The sequence below is a fragment of the Triticum urartu genome, chromosome 6A (assembly GCF_056163025.1).
Source record: "Triticum urartu cultivar PI428250 chromosome 6A, HENAU_Tu73, whole genome shotgun sequence".
Taxonomy (NCBI): Eukaryota; Viridiplantae; Streptophyta; class Magnoliopsida; order Poales; family Poaceae; genus Triticum; species Triticum urartu.
Window position 1 is genome coordinate 509,709,917 of NC_141878.1, and position 15,927 is coordinate 509,725,843.

The window sequence follows — 15,927 nt, forward strand, 5'->3', positions numbered from 1 at the left end:
CGGAAAAGGTTACGCTCTCGGCGTTCTCTGAGACAAGCCCATCTCTTGATTCCGCTCTTCATATAGGAGTAGGCTACGCTCTCGTGAGGCGTCTGAACCTATTCAAAAAATATCCACGAGTCAAACTTGGTTGTGTACTCCAACCTTCTCTATAAGACGACGTGCACACCTCCGCTCATATTATTCTTGACCACGTTACTAACGACACCATAGTCAAAAGTTATTTTCATAACAACACGTATACGTGTTACTCAAGCCTACAAGCAAGATCCAACACATTATGACGACATTTTTATTGACTTGTACATAATTCTTCTTACAAAAACTAACATTGTTTACACCATAAGTCAAATGCATAGTTCATCTTACTCAAACCAATATTGCTTACACGAAAAGGTAAAACACAGAGTTCATCTTACAAAAGCCAACATTGTTTACACCGATAATTAAGAACAACCAAATATTGGCTTAAATGTGCACCTTGTCAGATAGCTCTGAGCTTAATTTGCGCACCATGCATCGGTTGTAATGTCATCACGGTGTGCGGTGCATGCGTATACGATGATGGGAGTTCAAACTTGAAATGTTGAAGGATCATGCTTAGCGCCATCTTGGCTTCGAGCATTGCAAAGTTCTGGCCGATGCACACCCGTGGCCCCCAACCAAATGACAAGAAGGCGCCCGGATGCTTGGATGCCTTGAAAATCCCCTGGGCAAATCGCTCTGGTTTGAACTCATTGGCATCACTTCCCCATATGTCTGGATCATGATTGATGAATAGAACGGGCACCTCGACGAACACGCCCGAGGGGTATCTGACGCCTCCGATGTCCATGTCTTTATATGTTTTTCGGCTAAAAGTTGTAGCCGATGGATACAACCGAAGAACCTCATGAAGGATCATGGTCACCTAAAATTAGTGGAAAGATAAAAATCAATTATTTATACCTTCAAAGTCATGTTACCTTCCGCGGTTAAGAAAACAAAATACATTAATTTAAGCTAGCACTCACCGTTTTGAGTCGGCTAAGGCCCTCATACTCGGGTTTGTTCTTCCTAAATAAACCTAGGACCTCCTCCCTCGCAAGGTCTTGCCATTCTGGATGCATGCTTAGTACAATCATTGTCCACGTCAGCAATACGGACGTTGTCTCCATTCCTGCCAAGTAAAATTGCTTGCACTCCTGGATGACATCTTCCATTGCCATTCCTTGCCTAGGTTGGCCATTCTCGTCCACGTCCTTCATATTTGACTCTAGCAACAGGCCTAGTAGATCATTTTCGGATTTTTTACCTTCTTCCATAGCTTGCATTCTTTTATTAATTAGACCTTGTAAGATTGATTCGACCTCCTTATTGTTTTTGCGCATCTTCAAATTGTTCTTGGTGGGCAAGAATCTGCGGTACATCAGGCAGGTCCCATGACGTAAAAAAAGTGTAACCAAAAGGAAAAATATTCATGACTAGCGTTGATTGCGATTTTTAAGAAATTTAATCCATTGAAAAATTAGCAAAAGCGAGGAAAAACCCAAGAATCACATAATAACTTACAGGTAACCCGGAATAATAATCCTCTGGACTGCACCAACAAAGAGCTTAGCTTGTTCGGACTGCAGTTGGAATATCCGCCTTCCTTCGAGATAACTGCTTCCGAAAGCTGTGCGGGAAATGACATCCCCGGTGAGGTTCTGGAGCTCCGGCCACACATCCACCTCGCACGATCCGTCAGAACCATCCAACTCCTTCCATCTGGTGATAAGCTCTTCACAGCTCGCAGAAAAAGCCGGTAGCATGAGCTGCAAATTGAGCCATAAACTAACGGAAGCATGAGCTCCATCTGGTGACATATATACGTATAATCTTTCTAAAGTTGAAATTGAAGCGAAATTCGAAGATAACGTAAATAAATTGTTCATTATATACCACACAAACTGAAATGAAATTTGTCTAAATTGTGTGCAATTTTTTCCGCTGACCTTGAGCTTCTCAAGATGGAACGCGGGATTGAGGATCCTCCTGTGTTTGACCCATTTCTCCCCCTCATGGGTGGTGAGGCCGTTGCCGAGCAGCTTGGTGAGAGCCGGGAACTGGGGCTTCTCGAAGTGGCCAAACTTGTTGGACAGCACGTCCTTGATAAGCTCAGGGTCAGTGATGGCCACGTTGGCCACCGGTCCGAACCAAGAGAAGCAGGGCTTGCCGTTGTCCCGGACGTTGTTGTGGAGGAACGGGATGACGCGGGGCACGATGTCGTGGCAGCGCAGCGGCAATGGCTTGGACCAGGCCTCGTCGTTGAGCCGGCCGAAGTCCTTGAGGTCGCCCATGAGGAAGCGGTACCGCGTGCCGCCGACGCCCTGCGCGCGCAGCGTTCGCTCCAGCCGCCGCGGGCGCCACCACAGCCGGTCCAGCAGCAGGCGGGCCTGCCACAGGAGCGCAGAGCCCGTGAGCCCGTACAGGAGGTAGCTCCATGGCACTGCCGTCGCCGCAGCTGCAAGGTCAAAAGCCATTTTTCTCAATGGTCAAGAGAGGTTGGGCTACTAGAAGCTAAAAGAGTGTGCATTGACTGGTGGCACATTTGGCATCGTCTTATATAGAGGTGTCACTGGTTAGGAGGTTGATTAGGAGCTTGATTAGTCTCCTCTTTGTATTTGTTTTAACATTTCTTGGAGTGTAAGACTGGTTTGGCATCGTGTTATGTAGCGGTGTCACTGTGTTGTTGGATCACTGTCTTCGTCCCATTTGTTAAATGATTTCTTGCGGTAGAAGACTAATGGATATGCTTGCAGCGAGCTTGGAGGAGAAGAAAGTTCGATCGGGAAAAGATCGGTCAAACAGTTGTGCCGGCCACCCACGTGGGACATCTTGTTGCTACTCTGCTTCGTCACTGATCTCATTTCTTTTACTTACACAGATTAAATTATTGAAATTGATTTTTTAAGCAACACAAATTAGAGATCCCACTAATATCCACCAAGAACTCCAGCAGCAATGTTGGGGTTGGGCAGGGCCAAGAGTGCAATCTACTTGTTCAAACAAAAAAGAGTGCAATATATGTTATATTTATATTTATTTACTAATTGAAGGCAATCAAGGCTTCGCGTTAATCCTAGAAACAACCCGTGCTTCCCTTCGTTTCTCCTCCCAAGAAAAGGCGGCTAGGGTTTCTGCCTCCCGTCAGTAGTGTCGTCGATCTGCCACGTCTCTTGTGGCCTTAGGGCTATGGGTGCGCGGTGGCTCCCGGCCCTTGCCGGCGCAAGGGCTTCGTTTTTAGGTGTTTTTTTAAATTTTGTTAGGGTTTATGTCCTGCTCAGGAAGACAAGACGATGACGGTTTTTTGAAGACGGTATAAGGTTCTCCCCACCTAGCCTCTGTCCAGTGGTGTGTCTAGTATCGTCGGAGGGCGTGTGAAGGTGTGTCTCCGGGGGATCTCGCAGGATTCGGTCGGTGGTTGTCTTTGATGGATCTGCTCGGATCCGGTCTTTCTTCGTCTTTTTTTATGTATCTTCAAGTTAGATCCTTACGATCTAAGCTTCTCTTCATCGACGGCTGTTGTTGTTCTAGTGCATTGATCCTATGAAGTCTTAGCACGACGACTTTCCGACCGTCTACTACAACAAGTTGTACCCGGGTCTGATGAGGGAGGGGCAATGACAGCGGCGCGACTTCGGCTCGCTTCAGTGTTTGTAGTCGCTAGGTGTTCTGCGAATCTGGATGTAATTTTTATTATTTCGGATGTTCGTTGTACTATCAATGATTCAAGATGAATAAATTAATAGTACCACCTGGAATAAGTGGGTCTCAAAAACGGACATCAACAACTCAAAAAAAGTTTAAAAGTTTCCCCTAAAAAATATCCTAGAAACAATCCCTAGTTATCCATCCTAACTGCTGATTGATTATATATGTAGCCGTCCGACGAATAACACGTCGTCCCCAAAATTTGTACCTGTAATAATTAGCTTGTTTTTTTTTTGAAGTTATAATTAGCTTGTCATCTGATCCCATCTCGCCACAAACTCTTAACTTTTTTTTAGTTCCAAGTGCTGAGTAGTTTATTTCCCATAGATGAATGATGGATGATGCAGCGGACGACGCATATCGATGGTAGTTTGCAGCAATTCAGGAGGAACTACGGCGAACTGATAGTTGAGCTATTCAGCCAGCACCGTTTGAGTTCATTGCATGTCGCTCGATCATGCACTTAAGTTGTTGGTTATATTCCCATTTGAATACACCACATAATGCACAGTAAGTGGTTTTGGGATCTAAATATTTTTTACTCATGTAATTCATCTCCAATCCCCTGTCCAACGTTGCATATTTGCCTGTACAAATCATTAGTTCTTCCATCAATTTTATTACATGAACACAAAATTGGACCTGATTCTCATGGAGGATAGTAATGGACTGATGATACAACTGACATTTCATAACAGCTACTCCATGCATGGTATGTTCCCGTTTTGCCATATTTTACTTACTCATTTAGAGCATCTCTAGCAAACCCTGCAAAATCGCAACCCGCATAAGTCTTTTGCAGTTTATGAAAAAGTATATATGCAGGCCGACACGGACGAGGTCAGACTCAGACCCCGCAAAACGGACTCGTAAAACGAATATTCGGTGAATATGCTCTTTTATGGATCGGCTACGCACGGTATGCTCGGGCACCGCCGTGTCGACCCGTAAACCGAAGACGCCCAATTATCGAATTTGACATCAGTTCCGACAAATAAGTTCAAATTCAAACAATAGAACACAGTTCAAGCGCAAATAAAAGCTTAAGTTTTGTAGGACAAACGCAAAAGAGGGTCTTGCAAAAGTGATGACCACGTCCGGCATCATATTGATCGATCTTCACTCCGCACCATCGAGTCCATGGAGTTCATCGAAACCACCGAATCCACCTCCGGCGCTTGTTCCAACTCCTGCATCGAAATCATCGGCTGGTGCACTGAACGCATCGGCGACATTGGTTCCAAACCTCGCCGAGAAAACATCTCCGGCACTATAACACGCACTGGCCGACGCAACCATTCTCCTCTTCAAGATTTCTCTTCTTGCCATATCATGTCATTCTTTGGTGAGATCATCCATGTCATTGCGGTTCATTGTCATGATCTTGTTCTCTTCGGCGAGCAACTTGGACATGGCTTTGTTTTCAATGGCACGTGCTCTTCTCTCTTCAATGGCCGCTTTGCGCAGCCCCTCTTCCTTGAGCAATTGCCATTTTTCTTGCTTCTCCCTTGCCTTCTTCTCGGCCAACTCTTTCTTGATCTCCAACGTCTTCGCTAACATCAACTCATTTGATTACACCATGACATCAATCTTCTCCCTCAAGCTCGACGCTTCGTGCTCTCTCTTCATCTTCTCCTTAGTCTTCTTGTTGCCATCGGGCTTGTTAAAGTTTCTTGGGCCATCATCATCCTCATCTTCATCCATGTTTGTAAGTGAAACTCTCTTCGGTGGGGATTCTTTGCCAATCAACTTCCACTTCTCACACTCTTTGAGCAAGTCCCAACAATGCTCTAGTTCGAAGAATTTGCCTTCCGAAGCTTCCATGTCTTTGTATCTATGTTGGGCAATTTTTTTCTACATAATTTGAGCAAAGTCAAATGATGCAATCATTTCATGTGATGCAATATGATGTGCACAACTTGAACAAAGTCAAAACGAACTCATATAGTCGGATTCCACGGTTTCACTTGGAGGTGCATTGCGTACTTGCTCCAAGCAAGCTTCCCAACGGCTGCAAATAGGCTTGATCGCATCCCAACACCCTTGAAGCGACCGAAAGGTGCGTGAAGTCCTATTGGGATACTTTGCCATCATGCGGAAGTATTGATTTTCGATCCTTTGCCAATACCTCTTGGCGGTTTGAGAAGTACCCGTGCATGCATCAAGCAGGGACACCACACTCCATGCCTTGATCAAGATTTGATCTTCCAAGATCGTGTAGTTCTTCGATCTCTAGCTTTTTCCACTTTTTGTTTGCGATTGCTCATACGCCCCCTCATCGATCTCCTCCACTTCTTCTTCACCACCATGATCATCCACGCCGCCCTCCGTTTTATTGTAATCGAATGTGGCAAACGGGGCTTGATCGATGTCAACGGCGTTGGTGTCCAACAAGTTCACGAACTCGGCAGTTCCATTGTTCAAACCACCGCTATAGTGAACGACAACAAGTCACGAGCTATCGCAAATGGCGAAAAGCAAAGAAAATTGCCATGACCGAAGACGCCTACCTTCCGGCCATTTCGTCAAACACCCCGCTTGCGGTGGGAGCAGTACCGTTGAGCGGCATCATCGGGGAACCTCTTTCCGGGGCGGAGGGAGTGGATGAAGGAGCCGGCTTCTTTGTAGCCGGAGTCCTCTTCCGCTTTACGCCGGAGACCTTGCCGACCTTCTCTGCCGCCAGCCGGGATCGCGCAGCGGCGTTGGTGCCCGGAGCGCGGGCCTTCGCGGCGGTGGCAGCCGGATTCTCGCCCTGCACGACCATGTTGCCCTGCCGCTTGCGGGCACTGTTCAAGATATCTGCCGATATGCCGATAAATCGGCCGATTTATCACTTACCGTTGTCAGACCGATAAGATAAATCGGCCGATAAATCAGCCGATATGGCGATAAATCGGCCGATATGCCGATAAACTGGCCGATTTACCCCTTATCATGGGTCGACCGATAAGTTCCCGATAAGCAATATCCCCAACATTGCTTGCGGGCAGGCGCAATGGTGCCTTGGGCGACGGAGAGGCCAACATGGCCGGCAACGAGATCTGCCCGAGGGGATTGAGCGTGCGCGACCACGATGGTGTCAGGGGACAGCAGGGAGTCATCCATGGCGGCGAAGGACTGCCTGGGAAGATGCACCGGAGCGGGAGGTGGCGAGGCAATGGTGGTGGGGGGAGCGGGAATGGCCGCGCGGAAATGTCCCTCCCGCCAAATCTCGCTGCGGATAGGGACCGAGCTCGGGTCATCCTCCCACCCCGTGAATCTAGAGATCGAGGAAGATCTTTTGCCGCGCACCGCAAAAATTTTTACGTGTCGGACGCATATGCGGTGTCTGGTCGGGCAGGTTTTTCCGTGCCAACCCGTATTTTGACGGTTATTTTCGGGTCGGAGCGGAATACGGGGTCTGCTAGAGATGCTCTTATATATCCTTTGAGACACGAGCCCTCAGAGAAACTAGATTCCAATCTTCTGGTCTTGCATGCAGATGTTTTGTTGTTCAAAGCGCTTCAGTTCCAGTTCGTACAGATTACTCATATTATGAGTTCCAGGATTTTTTTTTTACTTTTAGTATATGTTGACTTATGTTCTCTTGCGGTGTGCACACTAATTAACTGAAAAACCTTATGGCGTACTATTTTTTTTACATGTGTGATGTATGTAAAGTTAGTTTCTGTTATAAAAAATTGTCCATCAGCTAACTGAATCAGAGGGGAATTTATGAAAAATGAACCAGCAGACAAACCGTAGTAATTCCAAGCTAATTATATAACTTCATCCCACTGAACTTCGATGTAAACTGGTCTTTTAATTCTCATATCTTGGAATTCAAAAAAAAATAGAAAAAGAGAAAGACTCCCAGCCTCTGCATCTGGATGATGCATGCAGCCACTTTATTAGTTACTCACAAAAATCCTTACAAAGAAATACAACATTAAGTTTGAAGTCATCGTCTAGGCAACATCTGTCGCTACTCATATCCAGTTGATGAAGGGATGCTAATAGTCCGGGCCTAATATCGCAGACCTCGCAGCTAAGCCTAACATCCAAGACCTGAGGCCCCAACCTAGCCACTTGTCGGGTCTGGGGCACACACCGGTCTGGCGCGCTCTCAGAGGCCCCCGCCAACTAAACCGCTCCATCTTCAGAACTGTACTGATGCATCAGCCTTGCTCGGTCTAGTTGTCGTCGATGCCATCACGGCACCCAACGGCACCACCTCCCTACGCGTGAACATCTGAGCACATCGAGGTCGCCACCAATACATCTTAGCATCGTTCCGCCAAGTACCACCAGCCGACACAGTTTGAAGTCTTTGGAAGATCTGTCGTGCTTAGCACCTGCCGACCAGGCATGACAAAGCGTAGCACCTGTCGGTTAGGCATGACTTGACATCTCCACCGAAACTCCGTGCAAGACGAAGCCGCTCCACCTCCTGCCTCTGACTTCTAGCGCTGCTCCATAAACTATGCTCCCAAGAGAGAAACGACACTGCAGTGCCACCATCGTCCGATCTGAAACACCAGATCCTAGGGTTCCCCCGGAGCAGTACGAGTGGGGCGACAATAGTTACACGACAATGCCTTCATCAAGGTAACGGCATAGAACGCCGCCATCGCCTGCTGTCAGCTCGGTTTTCACCGGCAACCATGTCTCCACAACTCACAGCTCGGACTAGATGATGGATCTCGAGATCCGACCACCCAGCTTGTTGCCGGCCACCTCCGACGAAGAAGACGACCACCACCACTGGCTACACCGGCCAGAACAGATCTGCCCGAGGTGCCGCCGAGCAGTCCACCAGGCCCTCGACGTCGTCGCCGATCTAAAGCCCGATGACGCGCCGCCGCCCGATCCAGGCTAGCCGCCGCAGGCAGGCGCCCGTGGCCCGAGGCAGGGCCGACCACCGCCGCCGTCATCAAAGCCATCGCCGCCGCTTCTAGATCGGCCACATCTCCACGCACGTTGAGGGTCCCAACACCCCTGAGACGCGGGAGAGAGGAGGGACCCCCGCCACCGACGTCGGCCTCCGGGCGCGGGCCGGCGGCGTCCTCCGGCGGCGGCGGGAGGAAGGGAGGAAGATGAGTTAGGCCCCGGTGGTGGCTAGGGTTGGGGTGCCACCCGAGTCGCCCGAGGTGGGGGGGGCGACATGGGGGTGTGGGGCGAGACTATTTTTTCGTCCATCTTGGAATTTAAATGGCAAACCTCAATTTCTTTTGCGTCGTACTTTTGTATGATGGCCATAGCTACATATCAACGATGGTATACATCAATGTGTTACCGTTAGAAGGTAAAATGTCAAAAGGTGTCTGTGCTAATTATAACTATCTTCACAATAGTATATGCAGTTTGTGGTTCGTTATTTTATCTCTTCTGCAGGCTGCAGCCCAGCTGCAACTCCTAAAGGTTGTGCAGACACTCAAAAGCTCTTCCTAGAGCAGTAGAGATGTCTGTCTCTGCAGCACATCACTCGGTGGATCTAGATGTGTAGATTTACAACCTTCAACTATTCATGGGCACACTACTTTTACTATGAGTTCCTCTCATATATTGAACACTATTTCCCATCAATAGGCATTCAGGCTCTCTTTCATAAGTTTCTTTGTAGATCCTACTTGGCTGCCTAATAGCCTTCTGATACCATCATTCTACTTTCTACACTAGTGCCAAAAAGGTAAATGACTGCTATATAATTACATTTCCATTTGGCACCCAAGATACTCATGATTCTACTATCATTTGTCAGGAATGTGCAGTTTGGACATTGACACATTCTTCAAGGTAAAACTTTGACCATCATTTCAAATAAAAAATCAAGATATGGTGCTTCGAAGAATATTAGTACTCCCTCCGTAAAGAATAGTGATCTAAACGCTGAGGGAGTACAAAATAACTTTTGTGTGGATCTAGAAATGATTGTGACCCATGCAGACTTCCAGTTCCACCAGTAATAAAGGAACAAGAAGAACATCAACAGCCAACAGATCAAGGAAGCCAAAACAAAGGCCAACTTAACCCAAGGCTTGACAGGCACCCACCCGTTGCCGAGGCACAGCTGCTAATTCTTGCGAGTATGCTGCCGGTGCATTGCAATATTAGTCACAGGTAATAAGAAAATAAAGTTTCTAAACATAAACATTTCTATCTTTCTGCTCACTTACAAACTTACAGCTGCACCAGTAAAGCAACATGAACACCAACAGACCAAGGAAACCAAACACAAGGGCCGGCCAACTCAACAAAAGGCTTTTGACACCTGATAGACAAAAATGCACTTAATGCAGGGCTCTCCAAGGATCTGCTGCTGCCTGTTTGTTAGCCTAGCCCATGGCGTGCTCCAGCATCTACTGCCGTTTCTCGCGTTAGCATTGTCGGCGACGAGAGGGGATATATACAGACGGAGAAACAACACTTGATCTGATCTCTCTAGCTTCACTTTCACACAGCCGGCTACGTACTATCACACCTGGTAGACCATTCCTACCTCCAGGGTGGAAGCATGGGGTATGTTGGCGGCGTAGGACGGGCCGCGGCTGTTCCTCCTCAGGAACTCGTAGAAGAAGTTGATCACGATCCGCTTCACGAAGCTAGACCCGCTCTTGGCCTTCATGTGGGAGTGGCCCAGAATGAAGGACATGCCAGCCTCCCTTGCGTCCATCAGGTCCTGCAGCTCGCTCCGCACCTCGGCGTCCACCTGGGCGCTCTTTGGCAGCACAAACCTCGCTTTCTTTCGCTGTGGCGCCACAGTTTGTTGGTTTATCTCCTTGTTAGGGGATGCCGGCCCATCAACTTCACCGGCACCGTCCTCCTCCCACAATGGAATGACACCGCTGCTAATGGAGGAGAGTTTCTCGCTGCCTTCCACAAAGCCATTCTGGTCAGACCCCCCACTGCGAATGAACTCCGCTATGCTGTTGATTAGCTCCTTCTCAAATTCTAGGTCATCCTGCTGCACATCACGGTACCCATATCTGACAATGACCCTGTATAGCCTGTACTCTTTCGGACCAATGCGACCCACCAGAAATCTCTCTTCTGGTTCAACATGTGGCACTGGAACTGATTTAACACAGAGAAAGACCAGTACCTGATCAAAAATATAATCTGTAAGCACTCTACAAGCTTCCGAGGTACAATTCGGAAAAACTGTTATATAAGTTGGTCCACAAACATGTTGATGAAATAGAAGGATGCAAGCTGAAACAAAAAAACATATGGTAAGGTGCGTCCATACCTGGTGAAATGCTGGCAGATTTGTTACGAAATGGGAGAAAATGGCTGGAATTCCCGACATAAGCTCTGTATGTATCAGCCCAATGCCTCGAACACGAACAATTCCCAGTGAAGGGCCGAGGTTCAGTAACCAGTTTACTGAAACCTTGTTTTGAACATCAAACTCGTACTTCTTTATTGTGCCATAGTGCCACACAGACATGACCACCATAAATATGAAGGAAAGGGTAATAGGGACCCAGGCACCTTCATGAAACTTGCCAAGGGAAGCTGAGAAGTACATTACTTCGATTGAGCCAAAGAAAATCAGGAAACCAAGGGCAATGAAGATACTTTTGTTCCAGACAAGCACGATAACCAATGACATTAAACAAGTGGTGACAAGCATAACCGTTATGACCGCAAGACCTTGTATAAAGAAAGTTGGAGGGTTAGGACTGCCGCAATTATGAAATCATTTCAGTACATGAAAATACAAAAAGAAAATAGCATCTGCATTTCTTGGTGTCCATAGGAAAGAACTGTCATCATATTAACTCGTCTCACCTTGTGCGTTCGCCAAGTGCTTTGTGTTATTGAAGCCAATAGTAACAGCCAGACACAGTATCATCAGGATCCAATTGATCTCAGGTATGTATATCTGACCATGCACCGTAGAGGATGTGTGCACGATCTTTACACCAGGGAAGCAACTTAGTGCAGAGCACTGCTTGATAATTGAGAAGGTACCAGTAATAATCGCTTGGCTTCCGACTACAGATGCTAGGATAGCGATCACTAGAACAGGCCATCTGAGTTTTTCTAGAAGGACAGTTGTATACATCAATGCTCGAAAATGCGCAAATCTTATACTTGTCAATTATTTTACCAGCAATAATTAAAATAACAAAAGGCACACCCAAAAAGGATACCTGGTACTGAAACATAGAACCCAATATGATAGCTATTCTCAAAGCTGTGGTGTTGAGAGATATAGGCAGCCTGTCCCATATAAGCCAGAACAAGAGCTGGATAAACCACTGATATGAACGCAATCTGATTGAAGCAAAAACATTGAGATAAGTAATTGATGATAATCCGGATTTTAGATTAAGAATTGTGAGTACCACATGGATACTAAAAGCTGGAACTCTGTAGAAGGTAATGTGAAATATAGGAGTAACAAGGATACAATAGTCCTATATACTGAGTCACAACTGATTTATTTCTCAAAATAAACAATAGACTAAAGTTGTGTCTCCTAAATCAGAGGGAAAAACAAAGATCACCAGGTATCTTGCAAGTAAAGATATACATCTGTACAAGATTAAACTACTGATTGACCTTTTAAGGAGATCAGTTCATTAGTATTGCCATTCAAATGGAATCTGCACACCTATGCAGAAAACAATATACTAGAGAGATGGTTGCTATCAAATACGATTTTTACTGAACAAGTACTTGACAGCTATCTAAACAGTTACTAACTAAAGCCTGAAGGAAGGAAAGAACAAATGGTAGGTGGACCAAACAAGGGGATAAATTTAAGGACAATTAGAAGAAAAAGAAGGATAAATCACTTTTAGATTTTAGCACAATTCTATTATAGTACAAATATATACATATGTGATCCACGTATATAAAGGATAAAGGATGCAACAATAATTTCTAATACCGCTATTTTAGCACAAATGGTAGCATAACTTCTATTTCAGCATAACTTCTATTACAGTACAAATATTACAACATCCCTCCAGTATATAACACCGCTAGATTTGAAACTCTCCTCGGGAATTTTTTAATAGAATTATGTGAACTTATCACAACTTAGATAATATCAAAAAAAAGATATGACTACAATAATACTCCTTCCGTTCATAATTATAAGATGTTCTAACTTCTTTTCTCAATCGGATGTATATAGACACGTTTTAGTGTGTTTGTTCAATCATTTCAGTCCGTATTTAGTCCATATTGAACTATCCAAAACATCTTATATTTGTGGACGAAGGGAGTATTAAATAAGGTCATCAACCATAGTGACACAAGTAAGAAATGTGAAACATGGTGTGCAATACCTTGTACTTTGAAAAGAGGGATTGTAAATAGTAATTAGTAGGGTGCAGAAAACAATATACTCAAGAGACGGTTGCTATCAAGTACGATGTTTACTGAACAAGTACTTGACAGCTATCTATAACAGTTACTCCCTAAAGCCTAAAGGAAGGAAGGAACAAATGTTAGGTGGACCAAACAAGGGGATAAAATTATGGACAATTAGAAGAAAAAAAGGATATCACTTAGATTTTAGCGCAACTTTTTTTTAATAGAAATTATGTGAACTTATCACAACTTTAATAACATTAAAAATGATATGACTACAATAATATTATTTTATATCTATATAACGTATCGACACACAAATAAGGTCATCAACCATAGTAACAAGTAAGAAATGCAAAACATGTTGTGCAATACCTCGTGCTTTGAAAAGAGGGGATGTAAATAGTAAATTAGTAATTAGTAGGGTGTTATCAAGGGATTAATTGTGTGTTTCAGATGTTCAACTTAATCACTTGAGCCTCCGATTGGATGGATGGTTTGCGTCACCCTAACTTGTATATATGGTAGGACTTTATTTTCCTCTTTGAATTGACTCATGCAAGTAATTACTGAATGGTGTATTCAGAATTAAATCGGGAAGTTCGTATTTGGCAAATTGACAGAAGGGGTATCACCGAAACAGTCGTACCTGAATTGATCGTTGCGAGAAATGTCCAAGATCTGCATACATAGCTTCCGAGCCTGCAGGTAACAGCACTTCAAATAAGTCTGTGTTCTTGTGTGTAGGACAATCCCTCAACAGAGTCACAGCTAAGCAGTAGGCAACAGCCTACCTTATCCATACCTGTTACACAGAGAAGGATTCCACCCAGTGACAGCCAGCCACCTTTTTGGGTCTTCTTGAGAAACTGATACATGTAGTAGGGCGAAAGGGCTCGATACACATGGTGGTTCCAGTGGATGATGTTGTAGAGCCCGATCATGCTTATGCAGAGAAGCCAAATGCAGACGATTGGCGCAAAGATAAACCCAACTCTGTGCGTGCCATAGTGTTGCAGAGCAAACAAGCATACGAGTATCGCGCACGTCACCGGAAGCCCTACATCTGCACATTGGCACGCACGCCACATTAAGCATCCATATGCATGGTCCTCCAATCAAACATAGCAAGTTAGTAGTGCTGGTCGAATGCTCAAATGATAAACCAGCTCAATGGGAAGGAGTAGCAAGTAAAATCAAGCATTGGTAATCTAGCAATAGTAGATAGAAACGGCTGAAAGAAGAAACGGACTGGACCTACATTTGTGTTGCGCCTTCTCCATTGATAGCTCGAGCCCCGAGACCGCGGAGAACACTGAAAAGGGTTGGAGGAAGCGCGTCGCCCGCGTCAGAGGGCCAAGAGACCGATTGAACGAGATGGGAGGGAGTGGGGTGAAGCAACAAACCGGAGAGCGCAGGGGTGAGCACGCCGTCGCCGATGAGCATACACGTCCCGAGCAGCGCGAAGAAGAGCAGGAGCCTCTGCAGCACCCTGTACCTCTCCAGCACCGTCCTGGCCCTGGAGACGGCGCCGCGACGGCTGGCGGCGGCGTCCTTGTCGTCCGCCATGAGGTCGTCGCTGTTGCCGCCGCCGGGCAGGAGGCCGGCCCGCACGTGGCGGCAGATGAGGGAGTAGAGCGCGAAGGTGCCGCCCTCGCCGCCGTCGTTGGCGCGGAGCACGATGCAGACGTACTTGAGGAGGGAGATGAGGGTGAGCGTCCAGAAGACGAAGGAGAGGACGCCGTAGATCTCCTCGTTGCCCGCCGTGTGCGTGATGTCGTCGCCGGCGAAGGCGCTCTTGAAGACGTAGAGCGGCGACGTGGCCACGTCGCCGTACGCCACCCCGAGGCTCTGGTACGCCAGCAGCAGCACCGCGGCCCACGAATCCCCCCGCTTCCGCCGCGCAGCAGCAAGAAGAAGAAGCAGCAAAACCCGTCAGCACACACACACACACACACAAAAACAAAGCCGCCCGAGCGAAGCTCCGGCGCCGAATCCAAGAAACCAGAGCGCTCGCTCGCTCGCTCGCTCACCTTCCGCGGCGCCCCCGCGCCGTGAGCGAGCTCCAGATCCATGCCTCGCTCGCCTCCACAAAAACCACCCGCGCCTCAATGCGCCGCGGCGCCCATGGGAGCACCCGCACTCCAAGTCACCGGAGGAAGACGGACGGACGATTCCCGCCCGGCAAACCGCACCGCGGGGCACACGGCAGGATTTATCGCCTTGGACGCTTGCGGGAGAATCCTCCTCCTCCTCCGACGCGCACTCGCCGTCTCCAACCAGCTTTGCTCCTCCTCCGAGCCAAGGAGACGGGGGAAGACGGAAGCGGCAGCGGCGGCGGGTGCTTTTCTTTTGCCGCTCCGAGAAGGCCGCGACGAGTCAAACAAAACAAGTGAGCGGAACAGGGTTGGGCGGAGAGACTGGAGAGCAGAGCCCGAGTGACCAGCCAACCAACCAAGCGGAGGCAAGGCAAGAGGAAGAAGATAGGGACTACTAGTAGTAGTAGATGCGGGATGGCGCGGCGGTGGGCTCCTCCCCTCGCTCCGGCTGGGGCGAATTTTTTTATGTGGAGGTCGGGCGACGCGGAGCGGATCCTTGTAGCTGCGGAAGGTGGCAGGAAGGGAGGGCGGACGGATCGATCGGAGCGCGCGCGTGCGGTGCCGTCGGGCGGGACGGGACGCGTGGGGCGCGATACGTGGTCGCGGCTTTTGTATCTCGTCTGCGACCATCGTCTATCCATTGTGCGTGGCTTTTAACGCCGGGGCATGTGCTTTTCGCTTTAGTCGGTGAACAGCGGATTACACATGTTGTTAGGGTGGAGCGGGAATCTGCTTATACTCCACTTATTACACTCTGGTGGTCGTATCGTGGTGTTCAAGGATC

At 47.3% G+C, this 15,927-nt stretch overlaps 2 protein-coding genes across 2 annotated transcripts; both read right to left on the reverse strand.

Annotated features, from left to right (window-relative positions):
* Window positions 1-266: 266 nt before the first annotated feature.
* On the reverse strand, window positions 267-2,549 carry LOC125512491 (cytochrome P450 CYP72A616). Its single transcript, XM_048677588.2, has 4 exons — window positions 1,977-2,549; window positions 1,552-1,796; window positions 1,014-1,398; window positions 267-910 (listed from the first exon to the last, which is right to left on the reverse strand). Exons 1-4 carry the CDS (start codon window positions 2,502-2,504, stop codon window positions 485-487), a joined length of 1,584 nt encoding a protein of 527 aa, XP_048533545.1. The 5' UTR covers window positions 2,505-2,549; the 3' UTR covers window positions 267-484.
* A 7,289-nt stretch (window positions 2,550-9,838) lies between these two features.
* LOC125514499 (potassium transporter 25) lies at window positions 9,839-15,681 on the reverse strand. The gene is made up of 9 exons (XM_048679840.2): window positions 15,078-15,681; window positions 14,451-14,937; window positions 14,306-14,359; window positions 13,850-14,110; window positions 13,694-13,746; window positions 11,874-11,997; window positions 11,509-11,763; window positions 10,964-11,370; window positions 9,839-10,816 (listed from the first exon to the last, which is right to left on the reverse strand). Exons 1-9 carry the CDS (start codon window positions 15,117-15,119, stop codon window positions 10,190-10,192), a joined length of 2,310 nt encoding a protein of 769 aa, XP_048535797.1. The 5' UTR covers window positions 15,120-15,681; the 3' UTR covers window positions 9,839-10,189.
* Between the last annotated feature and the right edge of the window lie 246 nt (window positions 15,682-15,927).

Coding starts and splice junctions, on each gene's coding strand:
- LOC125514499 (XM_048679840.2), bottom strand. CDS start 15,119: ATGGATCTGGAGCTCGCTCACGGCGCGGGGGCGCCGCGGAAG. Junction 14,938..15,077: donor GCGCGGGGGCGCCGCGGAAG/GTGAGCGAGCGA, acceptor GCGCGGCGGAAG/CGGGGGGATTCGTGGGCCGC. Junction 11,764..11,873: donor GTTCTATGTTTCAGTACCAG/GTATCCTTTTTG, acceptor CTGTCCTTCTAG/AAAAACTCAGATGGCCTGTT.
- LOC125512491 (XM_048677588.2), bottom strand. CDS start 2,504: ATGGCTTTTGACCTTGCAGCTGCGGCGACGGCAGTGCCATGGAGCTAC. Junction 1,399..1,551: donor ATTATTATTCCGGGTTACCT/GTAAGTTATTAT, acceptor GATGTACCGCAG/ATTCTTGCCCACCAAGAACA. Junction 911..1,013: donor GCCTTAGCCGACTCAAAACG/GTGAGTGCTAGC, acceptor CACTAATTTTAG/GTGACCATGATCCTTCATGA.